The sequence below is a fragment of the Mobula hypostoma genome, chromosome Y (genome assembly GCF_963921235.1).
Source record: "Mobula hypostoma chromosome Y, sMobHyp1.1, whole genome shotgun sequence".
Taxonomy (NCBI): Eukaryota; Metazoa; Chordata; class Chondrichthyes; order Myliobatiformes; family Myliobatidae; genus Mobula; species Mobula hypostoma.
Genome location: NC_086130.1, coordinates 3,129,672 through 3,143,033, shown reverse-complemented (window position 1 = coordinate 3,143,033; position 13,362 = coordinate 3,129,672). Strand labels below are relative to the sequence as shown.

Genomic DNA, 13,362 nt, shown 5'->3' with positions numbered 1-13,362 from the left:
GGATGTTTGAAAGCAAAGGACAGTACCATTATCATGGAAAAAGATGAGATTATGAACAGATGGACTGAATATATTCAGAAATTGTTTGACGACAATCAAGGCGAAAAACCAGAAATTAAGAAAAACATTGAAGGTCCAAGTATTTTAAAATCTGAAGTTCGTAATGCAATAAATAAGATGAAGAAAGCAAAGGCAGCAGGTCTGATGAATTAGTAATAGAACAAATTATCGCCCTTGAAGATTATGGAATTGAAAAACTTACTAATTTAATCAATGACATTTAGGAGACTGGAATAATACAGGAAGAGATTTTAAAAAATCAGTATTTATCACTCTTCCTAAGAAACCTGGAGCAATAGAATGTGAATTACATAGGACCGTAAGTTTAATGAGTCACATCACCAAGATACTTCTAAGAATTTTGATGACAAGAGCTAAAAGTAAGATACAAGCTGAAACAGGCAAAGAACAATGTGGTTTTGTGAAAGACAAAGGTACAAGAAACGCGATATTGATGTTAAGGATACTATCAGAACGAGCTATTCAAGTGCAAAAACACGTAGAAGTTGCTGGTGAACTCAGCAGGCCAGGCAGCATCTCTAAGAAGAGGTACAGTCGACATTTCAGGCTGAGACCCTTCGTCAGGACTAACTGAAGGAAGAGATAGTAAGAGATTTGAAAATGGGAGGGGGAGGGGGTGATCCGAAATGATAGGAGAAGACAGGAGGGGGAAGGGATGGAGCCAAGAGCTGGACAGGTGATTGGCAAAAGGCTTATGAGAGGATCGTGGGACAGGAGGCCTAGGGAGAAAGAAAAGGGGGAGAAGGGAAGCCCAGAGGATAGGCAAGGAGTATAGTGAGAAGGACAGAGGGAGAAAAAGGAGAGAGAGAGAGAGAGAGAGAGAGATATAAAGAAAAGAAAAAAAATAACGTATGGGGTTCGAAGGGGAGATGGGGCATTAATGGAAGTTAGAGAAGTCAATGTTCATGCCATCAGGTTGGAGGCTACCCAGACGGAATATAAGGTGTTGTTCCTCCAGCCTGAGTGTGGTTTCATCTTGACAGTAGAGGAGGCCGTGGATAGACAGAATGGGAATGGGACATGGAATTAATGTGCATGGCCACTGGGAGATCCTGCTTTCTCTGGCGGACTGAGCGTAGGTGTTCAGCAAAACAATCTCCCAGCCTGTGTCGGGTCTTGCCAATATATGGAAGGCCACATCAGGAGCACCGGACGCAGTATAGTCACCCCAGCCGACTCACAGGTGAAGTGTTGCCTCACCCGTAAGGACTGTCTGGGGCCCTGAATGGTGGTGAGGGAGGAAGTGTAAGGGCATTTGTAGCACTTGTTCTGCTTACAAGGATAAGTGCCGTGAGGGAGATCAGTGGGAAGGGATGGGGCGGTATGAATGGACAAGGGAGTCACGTAGGGAGCGATCCCTGTGGAAAGTGGTGGGATCACCTTGGAGGTGGCAGAAGTTACGGAGAATAATATGTTGGACCGGAGGCTGGTGGGGTTGTTGGTGAGGATAAGGGGAACACTGTTCCTAGTAAGCTGTCTATCCACGGCCTCCTTTACTGTAAAGGTGAAGCCACACTCAGGTTGGAGGAACAACACCTTATATTCCGTCTGGGTAGCCTCCAACCTGATGGCATGGACATTGACCTCTAACTTCCACTAATGCCCCACCTCCCCTTAGTACCCCATCTGTTATTTATTTATTTATTTTCTCTCTTTTTTTTCTCCTTCTGTCCATCTCACTATACTCCTTGCCCATCCTCTGGGTTTTCCCCCTCCCCTTTTCTTTCTCCATAGGCTAACCGTCTCATGATCCTCTCAACACCCTTTTGCCAATCACCTGTCCAGCTCTTGGCTCCATCCCTTCTCCCTCCTGTCTTCTATCATTTTGGATCTCTCCCTCCCCTCCCACTTTCAAATCTCTTACTATCTCTTCTTTCAGTTAGGCCTGATGAATGTGCGTTGCTTGAAATTCCAGCATCTGCAGGTTTCCTCGTGTTTACCAATGAATTGATCCACTTGACCTGAAACAGGAGTGTGTGGGCCATGGCAGTTAAAGCGCAAACTGGGCACAGCACCTGATGATGATGATGAAATGTTCTCAATGGAGGGAAGTTCACATCCACAGATGTGCTGGGCTGTCTATACCACTCTCTGTGGTGCCCAGTGATCAAGGTTGGTGCAGTTCCTGTACCAGGTGATGATACAGCCGTTTTGTATGCTCTCAATGGTGCCCCTGCAGAAGATCATAAGGATTTGGGGGCCCATGCTGAACTTCTTCAGTTGCCTGTGGAAGAGATGATGTGCTTTTTTTTTTGCTACAAAGGTGGTGTGTACAGTCCAGGTGAAATCTTCAGTGATGTGTATACTGAGGACTTGAAACTACTCACCCTCTCAACTGCAGACCCATTGATGTTGATAATTCTGTAATCCTGTGATCTGCAATTAGCTGTTTTGTTTTTTTTTGGACATTGAAACAGAGGCCTGACACCACTGTTTCCTTTCCTTGGCTTAGAGGGACTAATGCCAACAGTTAACCCTTTAAATTAAATTTCTTAGTATTTCTGAGGGTACAAAACTTGAGTTTTTCCATACCTTTCATAATGAATTCTAAATGTTAAATCATTTTACCAATGCTCTCTTATTTCAATGTAACATTGATCTGAAGATCCAGATTTAGAGAATCTCCTTTGACATAGGTACTCCAACCTTCTTAAAGTTGTTTCAGCTGAGTGTATATTTTGTATTTCCCTATGTTATTTGTGATTCTGAGTATGGATTTGGAGAACTTAATTCATCTTATTTCATCTGGATGCAACACTTTTAAGTGGTGAATATTTGAAATGTGTTCACTATCACGGAGAAATGGGTCAAATCCTTGCAATGCAGCAAAATTTCCCCAAAGAGTAATCTAGTCCAAAATATAGTCCTGATTAAGTATTGACCTGTTAACAAGAAAAAAGAAGATAACTACCCAGTTAAAATTATACTTTCCATTCCCATTCCGACATTTCTGTCTATGGCCTTCTCTGCTACTGCGATGAGGCCACACTCAGGTTGGAGGAGCAACACCTTATATTCTGTCTGGGTACCCTCCAGCTGAAGGATTCAACACTGATTCTCAAACTTCTGCTAATTATTCCCTCCACCCCCCTGCATTCATCATTCTCTATTTCTGTTTCTCTGTTCACTTTATCTTCTTACCTGCCCATACCTACCTTTGGTGCTCCTCTCTGTTGCCTTTCTTCCATGGAGTCCCCCTTCTTCTTCCTCTAACTTCTCTTTCTTTCTTTCTAGTGCTTATAAAAGGTGTCAGACCAAAACATCGAATGTTTTACACTTTTCCATAGATTCCTCCTGGCCTGCTGAGTCCCTCCAGCATTTTGTGTACAGGTCCACAATCCCTTATCTGAAATCCTTGGGGCCAGTTACATTTCGGAATTCAGAATTTTTCAGATTTTAGCAAATTGTTAATTATATTGATAATTAACCTGTCTCAGTGCAGGTGGACTTTAGGACCCGGGAGAGTTCCAGACCTATGCACATCCTCCCGTATACTTTGTATCATCTCTAGATTACTTATAATACCTAATACAATATAAATGTTATATAAATAGTTGTTATACTGTATTGTTTAGGAAATAACAACAAGGAAAAAAGTCTGTGCATGCTCAAACAACGAGTGCTGGAGAGAGAACTTCTGGGTTTTCCAGATCCGCGCTCCTTTTGACCTTGGCACAGTGAAATTAAACGCAATGTCAACAGTGAACACAAAACGTATAGTTAAGTGGGTTAAATAAAGACTACAAATACTATTACAGTTTTATTAAACATTCAATGAAACATAAAAAATATACAGCTTCAAATGAACTGAATCAAACACATGGTAAATGACATAAATACTCTAGGATGTATACAGGTTCAAACTAAGCTAGTTAAGTTGCATTACGTCTGGCAAACAAAGCTAAATACTCTACAGATACCTGATGGGCCAGGAACAGGATTCTCAAGTTATGAAGTAGCACTACTATGACTGACAGTGATTTTAAAGACTTATTCGAGTGTTGTCTGTCTCTTTAACATAGGTTTATGGCTAAGCAATCTCCCCTTAACTGACTAAATGTCCATAATCTCTTGCTCACTGATAAATACATGTTGTTCAAGGCCAGCAATGAATTGATCAGACATTTTCACCATATCGTCTATGGGGATTTTTTCACCTGTGTTCACAATGTCATCATCATCACTACTGTCTTCATGCTTATCTGTATTTAACACCATTTCAGCAATTTCCCCATCACTCAAGGAATGCACAACAGGTGCATTGTCAATGTTCAGCATTTCTTCGATATCAGCTTCCTCTAACTTATTTACACTTTGGTTCGATGGCATTTTAGAGTAAAGTTACGAGGTTTGATATTACCGTCTTCTCGTTAGTGAAACAAAATCCTTCAAAGTCTTGATCTGTAGGTTCATTTACATCAAACTTCGTTGTAGGCCAAAGTCTGTGCCAAGCATTTGTTAATGTTAGTGTATCAACATCATTGTAAGTGTAAGGGGTTTCTTTTTTTTTATGTTACTGCGAAGTCTATCTAAAATGGCTTCTTTGTCACTGTCACTGTCACTATAAAACTTCAGTAACTTGTCTTTCTGTTTATTTAAATCATATACAGTGGTAGTTCTGACACCATATTCTTCAGTAAGACGCCACGATCAAGCTCCTGCAAAACCTCCACCCTTTGTGTTATTGATAATGATAGATGCTTCCTTCTCTTCTCATTGTTACCCATAGGGGTATCTGTGGCTCCTTTTGACATTTTCACAGTGAAATTAAACACAAAGTCAACAGTGAACACAAAATATCAGCGAACAGCAAATGCACGTGTGACCAGTACGAGTACTGAGACACAACTGACGTCTGGTGGCCTCTGCTAGTGCTGCCACGTCACACCTGAGTTTTCGGAGCTTTTTGGATTTCAGAATTTCGGATAAGGGATTGTGGATCTGTACTAAATCAGAGTTGTGCAAATTCTTTGCCACTTTCAGTATATAGAAACACAGAAAACCTACAGCACAATACAGGCCCTTCGGTCCACAATGCTGTGACGAACATGTCCTTACCTGAGAAATTACCTAGGGTTACCCGTAGCCCTCTATTTTTCTGAACTCCATGTACCTGTCCAGGAATCTCTTAAAATACCCTATCGTAACCCCCTCCATCACCATCGCTGACAGCCCATTCCACTCATTCACTACTATGAGTAAGAAACTTACCCCTGATATCTCCTCTATACCTACTTCCAAGCACCTTAAAACTGTGCCCTCTCATGCTAGCCATTTCAGCCCCGGGAAAAAGCCTCTGACTATCCACACGATCAATGCCTCTCATCATCTTGTACACCTCTATCAGGTTATCTCTCATCCTCTGTCGCTCCAAGGAAAAGGCCAAGTTCACTCAACCTATTCTCATAAGGCATGCACCCCAATCCAGGCAATATCATTGTAAATCTCCTCAGCACCCTTTCCACATCCTTCCTGTGGTGAGGTGACCAGAACTAAGCATAGTACTCCAAGTGGGGTCTGACCAGGGTCCTATATAGCTGCAACATTACCTCTCGGCTCCTAAAGTCAAACCCACGGTTGATTAAGTCCAATGCACCGTATGCTTTCTTAACCAGAGACTCAACCAGCGCAGCAGCTTTGAGTGTCCTATGGACTGTGACTCCAAGATCCTTCTGATCCTCCACACTGCCAAGTCTTATCATTAATACTATATTCTGCCATCGTATTTGAACTTTTAAAATTAATCGCCCCACACTTTTTTAGGTTGAACTCCATCTGCCACTTCTCAGTGCAGTAATTACATGGGGCAATGTAATTCAGCAACAAAACTTAGACAGCTCTGTTCTATTTAAATTTCTTCTTTTCTAGTTGCAATTTGTAATTTTGTGAGTTTGAAATTTGGTAGAATTCTTGATGTTGCATCAATGATGGATAATCAGAATCATAATATAAATCAGAAGATCAAGGTGTGTTAGTATCAACGACCTGTGATATTAACAATTTAAAGGAAACATTGAATTACACTCCTTTATATGCACTTAAAATAAAATCATAATTGATACTCCAGTGCTAAACAGTGGTCAGTTCAATATTGTTTGTTTTCTTGTGATAAAGCAGTGTATTGTGAAGAATTACTGTGCAAGGACTTTTTTCACTTTCCCCCAACTGTCACACACAGTGCAGCTTTGGAGATGCCCATTTTATGAGAAAGTATAGTATGTCTGGCCATCTGATTTTAAACTTCCCTACTGACAAAATACCTGGCTTTGGTTGAATCATGGCATACTTTGATTTTATTCAAGTATTATTTCTTAATTATGTACTTTATTCAAATATAGTGTATTTTTTTGCTTCTTTTTATACAGGGTGTTCCCCCAAATTCTTTTCGATTTTTGTTTGAAGGTCAGCGGATTACTGATCAGCAAACACCTAAAGAGGTATGAAAGCAATAGATTTCTAATGTTATATTGATAACTAAGATGTGTTACCTTGAAGAGCTGTTGCTTCAGAGTTAGAATCACTGGAGATCTATTTAAATTTCAGAGTAGTAGTATTTGGTATTCTAAATATTATTCCTTACTCCAAATATAGGTAAAATCTTTAAACAAAATTAATGTAAATATGTTTTTTCAGCCTAACAGGTTCTGTCTAATTTCTCCAAGTTACTTTCTGCGTGGTGCAGGACTCATTATCTTTGTACAGTGACTTGTAAAGCTGAGATGAAGCTACATGAAATTATTCCCGGCTCAGACATTCACATAAATTAGAATAAGATTTTTAATCCCATTAATTTCATTGTGCAGTAATTTCTTGTCTAAAAATTCAATTTCTAAATTTTAACTATTTTAAAATTGATTTTAGCTTGCAAGGCTATTTTTTTGCTACTGTAAGCATTATAGGCTTTCAGTGTATGAAAATCCACGTAATATTTTTCAGCAATGTGTTATCAAAATTGCTTTAAAATTTGTATTTTGTTTTATTTTGAATTAGTTCAGTGTTTGCATATGTATTTGCAAACAAAAGGTTGCAAACAATGTTGAAGGCCATAAGATAGCAGCATTAGAATTATAACAAATGTAACACAGAAAGGAAAACAAATGATTAATGAGGTAGTGATAGAGAAAATAGCAAAATACTTATTATCCATGTAATAAGCTGATCTCTGCAATGTTGGAGGGAATAATGGATCTGCCTTCCTTTCATGCAATATTCTCTCACACCCCCTGTGGGACTCTAACCTTGTCGAGATACTTATCTTCATCTTCAACTCCTAATTCTAGCATTGTTCGTGACCTAGCGTTAAGGAAAACTTACTTGCGCAAAGGAAGTGCCCATTTTATACATTTCATGATTCCTTCAAAGTTATAACATAATTCTTACCAGAGTACTTTTTCATCCCTTAATAGTACCCACTTAGCTCTTACAGTCTTCAGTTCAGACACGATAACAGAGAAAACAGGTCAGAAAAGAGGACAACATTCACCACCATTATCGAATCCCAAGGGCATGCGTTCACATACATCTCCAGCCTATCATCACGTTGCAAACTGACACCATCTTGTATCTCAGACTTACATTTTATTTTAATATGCACTTAGAAGTAATCACAATTAACTCTTCCCTTACATTTCATCCCTTGATTTCTCTTTCACACATTATACAAAAATTACAATAAACACAACTATAATTGTTAAAGTTAAACAGTAGGATTATCTACTAATTCCATAGACACAATAAGCTAAAATGAAGGCACAACTACTATTATAATCATGTCCACTATTTATTCCCTAGTCCTGTACTCTTATCTTGGGGTCTGAGTCCATAGGACACTCAAAGATAGTCATAGTTTAGTCATAGTCATATTTTATTGATCCTGGGGGAAATTGGTTTTCGTTACATTTGCACCATAAATAATAAATAGTAATAGAACCATAAATAGTTAAATAGTAATATGTAAATTATGCCAGTAAATTATGAAATAAGTCCAGGACCAGCCTATTGGCTCAGGGTGTCTGACCCTCCAAGGGAGGAGTTGTAAAGTTTGATGGCCACAGGCGGGAATGACTTCCTATAACGCTCTGTGTTGCATCTCGGTGGAATGAGTCTCTGGCTGAATGTACTCCTGTGCCCACCCAGTACATTATGTAGTGGATGGGAGACATTGTCCAAGATGGCATGCAACTTAGACAGCATCCTCTTTTCAGACACCACCGTGAGAGAGTCCAGTTCCATCCCCACAACATCACTGGCCTTACGAATGAGTTTGTTGATTCTGTTGGTGTCTGCTACCCTCAGCCTGCTGCCCCAGCACACAACAGCAAACATGATAGAACTGGCCACCACAGACTCATAGAACATCCTCACCATCGTCTGACAGATGTTAAAGGACCTCAGTCTCCTCAGGAAATAGAGACGGCTCTGTCCCTTCTTGTACCTTCTTGTAGACAGCCTCAATGTTCTTTGCCCAGTACAGTTTATTGTCAATTCGTACCCCCAGGTATTTGTAATCCTCCACCATGTCCACACTGACCCCCTGGATGAAAACAGGGGTCACCAGTACCTTAGCTCTCCTCAGCTCTACCACCAGCTCCTTAGTCTTTTTCACATTAAGCTGTAGATAATTCTGCTCACACCTTGTGACAGAGTTTCCCACCGTGGCCCTGTACTCAGCCTCATCTCCCTTGCTGATGCATCCAACTATGGCAGAGTCATCTGAAAACTTTTGAAGATGACAAGACTCTGTGCAGTAGTTGAAGTTCGAGGTGTAAATGGTGAAGAGAAAGGGAGACAAGACAGTCCCCTGTGGAGCCCCAGTGCTGCTGATCACTCTGTCGGAAACAGTGTTGCAAACACACATACTGTGGTCATTCAGTCAGGTAATCAAGAATCCATGATACCAGGGAAGCATCCACCTGCATCACTATCAGCTTCTCCCCCAGCAGAGCAGGGCGGATGGTGTTGAACGCACTGGAGAAGTCAAAAAACATGACCCTCACAGTGCTCGCTGGCTTGTCCAGGTGGGAGTAGACACGGTTCAGCAGGTAGGCGATGGCATCCTCAACTCCTAGTCGGGGCTGGTAGGCGAACTGGAGGGGATCTAAGTGTGGCCTGACCATAGACCGGAGCAGCTCCAGAACAAGTCTCTCCAGGGTCTTCATGATGTGGGAGGTCAATGCCACTGGTCTGTAGTCATTGAGGCCGCTGGGGCACGGCGTCTTCGGCACACGGACGAGGCAGGACGTCTTCCACGGTACAGGAACCCTCCGGAGCCTCAGGCTCAGGTTGAATACATGGCGAAGTACTCCACATAGCTGAGGGGCACAGGCTTTGAGCACCCTGGTACTGACACCATCCGGTCCTGCAGCCTTGCTTGGGTTGAGACGTTTCAGCTGTGAAGCCCACCGTGGTGGTTTCATGTGGGGAAGGGGTATAGTCATGAGAGCAGGGTGGGGGACTGTGAGCAGGGGTAGGAGGGGAGAAAGGAATATGTGTTGGTTGGGGGCCGACAACAGATGGCTCATGTGACGGATGGGCAGGGGCCACAATGTCAAGTCTGTTAAAGTACAGGTTAAGTTGCCGGAACCCAGTGATGGTCCTCATCCCCCTCCAGACCTCTCTCATGTTGTTCTGCTGGAGTTTCCACTCAAGCTTCCTCCTGTACCTGTCTTTAGCCTCCTTGATCCTGGCTTTCAGGTCCCTCTGTATTGCCCTCAGCTCCTCCCTATTTCCATCTCTAAACACCCTCTTTTTAGCATTCAGGATGTCCTTAATGTCCTTTGTTACCCATGGCTTGTTATTTGAATAACAAAGGACAGTTCTTGTCGGAAGATTGCAGTCCACACAGAAGTTGATGTAACCAGTGATGCACTCTGTGAGCCCATCAATATCCTCTCCATGTCGCTCACAGAGTACCTGCCAGTCTGTCACCTCAAAACAACCCTGGAGCGCCTCATAAGCCTCCTCCAACCATTTCCTCACTGTCCTCGAGGTTGCAGGTTTACTCTTCACCAGAGGCACGTAGCAGGGTTTTAGATGTACCAGGTTGTGATCTGACCTTCCCAGTGGGGGGAGGGGAGAGGAGCTGTATGCATCCTTAACGTTAGCGTACATCAAATCCATAGTCCTCTCCCCTCTGGTTGTACAGCTGACATACTGCGTGAAGTTGGGCAGTGTTCTAGTCATGGTAACCTGGTTGAAGTCACCCGAGATGGTAATGAGGGCACTCGGGTGCTGGGTTTGTAATCTGGCTATGACGGTGTAAATGATGGTAGACGCCGATGTCGGGTTGGCAGAGGGAGGGATGTACACAACAACCACAATTGCATGCGAGATTTCCCTTGGCAAATAATATGGCCGGAGTCCAACAGCAAAAAGTTCAATATCTGGGCTACAGACCTTTTCCTTGATTGTAATTTGCCCAGAATTGCACCATCTGTTATTTACCAGAACCACCAGACCCCCTCCTTTATGCTTACCGCTCTCAGTGCGATTCCGGTCAGCTCAAACGGTCTGGAAGCTCTCTATGGAAACGCTTTGATCGGGTATGTCCTTGTGCAGCCACGTCTCAGTGAAGCACATGATACTGCTCTCCCGAAATGTTCCCTGACCCCTGACAAGCGCAGTCAGTTCGTCCATTTTATTCCCCAGTGATCTCACATTTCCCATGATGAGAGAGGGGAGACACAGCTTATAACTTCTCTTCTCCATAAGCCTCTGTTGTCTCGACCCGGTCCTCTTCCCTCACCTTTTTGATCCCCCTCTGCATCCTTTGTGTTTTCCTCCAGATTTCAGCCGGTATGTCCACTGCTCTGTTCACTAAACCGGCAGGCATGAGCGCAATCAATTGGTCCCTGGAATACACAATGCGGCCATCCTGCTGCCACGCTAACGAGACGTGTCCGAATGTAACTAATTCCAGCGCTAAAAAAAACAAGTAAAACTCTCTCCATCAGCATGTTAGAGAGGGTGCAGCTTTAACGTGTTACCGTGAGAAAAAAAATACAACAAATAACTAAGTTAAAAAGTTTAAAAGCAAGAAAACTACGGAGCAACTGTAACAGGCTGCATGCACGACCGACGCATGCGCACATATATGTGCTGCGCAGATTGACTCTGGTTAAGAAGGCATATGGTGCATTGGCCTTCATCGATCATGGGATTGAGTTTAAGAGCCGAGAGGTAATGTTGCAGCTATATGGGACCCTGGTCAGATCCCACTTGGACTACTGTGCTGAAATCGGGTTGCCTCACTAGAGGAAGGATGTGGAAACCGTAGAAAGGGTGCAGAGGAGATTTACAAAGATGGTGCCTGGATTAGGGAGCGGCCTTATGAGAATAGGTTGAGTGAACTCGGCCTTTCCTCTTTGGAGTGACAGAGGATGAGAGGTGACCTGATAGAGGTGCACAAGATGATGAGAGGCATTGATCGTGTGGATAGTCAAAGGCTATTTCCCAGGGCTGAAATGGTTATCATGAGAGGGCATAGTTTTAAGGTGCTTGAAAGTAGGTACGGAGGAGATGTCAGAGTTTTTACGTGTGAGTTCTTTACGCAGAGAGTGGTGATTGCATGGAATGGGCTGCTGGCGACAGTGATGGAGGCAGATACGATGGAGTTTTTTAAGAGACTCCTGGATGGGTACATGGAGCTTAGCAAAATAGAGGGCTATGGGTAAGCCTAGGTAGTTCTATTATGTTTGGCTCAGCTTTGTGGGCCGAAGGGCCTGTATTGTGCCATAGGTTTTTTATGTTTCTGTGTTTCTACTTCAAATAATATAGACTGCTTTGCAATTAACCATGGTTAAAGGTCACAGATGCATGGGAGGCTTGTTGCACTGGAGGACACCTTCTACAATAGATCGTTGTATGTTTTCCCCGCATGGAGAAAGGTCCGTTTAATTGTAAGATTAATTCCAGGACTCTCACTTCACTAGAGTAAAACAAAGCAGTTATTTTTATCAGTTTAAGTAATTTTCACTTAGTCAATTTACCCACTTTAAACAACCCAATTTGTCTTTGCTTTGTAATGATGAAGGATCTCAGCCCGAAATGTGAACTGTACTCTTTTCCATAGGTGCTGCCTGACCTGCTGAGTTCCTCCAACATTTTATGTGTGTTGCTTGGATTTTCAGCATCTGTAAATTTTCTCTTGTTTGTTTCCACTAACGACTATTAGCTGTCTTTGCTACAATATTCGTCTTGCAAAACAGGGAATTGGATTTGTGTCCATACTTTCCCTCCCATTGTGGGAGCTCTTCAGTACCTGTTTCCTCCTTCAAGTCCTAGGGTACACTTGAACATTTTAGTCATCAATGATCCTTTAGATATACAAGGCTTTGGATAGTATAGTAAGTCACCCTTGTAAAGCATGAGTTGGTGACAATAAACAAAGTTGGGGGTACTCCCTTTGTGGCAGCCCAGTCTTTCATAGCTTGTCTTGATTAATGAGATGCATTATATGACTGAATTTCTTAGGGGAACCCACAGCAGCTAATTAAATTCTACTATCGATTCAGTGTATAAATCTGGTCATCTTTTGTACTAGAAATTACCATTAGAAGACCTGAATAGGTATCTACCATAATAAATAAGTATTATTGTTGTGGGAAAGGTCTAGTGTACTTGATCTGCCATTCCCTGGTTAGAACAGCCCCTTCCTTTTAATATGGGAAGTCAGCTTCTCAGGGAGAGCTCTTTTTTCAATTTGCTTACAAATATCCTATACAGTGACAACTTCTTTAGTCATACCTGCTGGTAGTTGCTCAGAATCAGAATCAAGTTTATTATCACTGGCATGTGACTTGAAACTTGTTAACTTAGCAACAGCAGTTCAATGGAATACATAATATAGAAAAGAGAAAAATAAATTAAATAAAAATAATAATAAACAAGTAAATCAATTACAGTATATTTTCATTGAATAGATTAAAGATCGTGCAAAAATCTGAAATACTGTATATTTTTTTAAAAAGTAAGGTAGTTTTTACAGGTTCAAGGTCCATTTAGGAATTGGATGGCAGAGGGGAAGAAGTTGTTCCTGAATTGCTGATTCTGTGCCTTCAGGCTTCTGTACCTCCTACCTGATGGCAACAATGAGAAAAGGGCATGCCCTGGGTGCTGGAGGTCCTTAATAATGGACGCTGCCTTTCTGAGACACCACTCCCTAAAGATGTCCTGGTTACTTTGTAGGCTAGTGCCCAGGGTGGAGCTGACTAGATTTACAACCCTCTGCAGCTTCTTTCGGTCCTGTGCAGTAGCTCTTCCATACCAGACAGTGATGCAGCC

The 13,362-nt window shown here is 42.2% G+C and overlaps 1 protein-coding gene across 1 annotated transcript in view; it reads left to right on the top strand.

The window, feature by feature from the left end:
* The window catches only part of LOC134341073 (small ubiquitin-related modifier 1-like), a 31,436-nt gene extending 20,522 nt beyond the window's left edge, over positions 1 to 10,914 (top strand). The window contains exons 4-6 of the mRNA XM_063038820.1: positions 6,447 to 6,518; positions 10,528 to 10,622; positions 10,866 to 10,914. Coding sequence (XP_062894890.1) covers positions 6,447 to 6,518; positions 10,528 to 10,622; positions 10,866 to 10,914 — 216 coding nt within the window. The remainder of the gene's footprint in view (positions 1 to 6,446; positions 6,519 to 10,527; positions 10,623 to 10,865) is intronic.
* Positions 10,915 to 13,362: the final 2,448 nt, after the last annotated feature.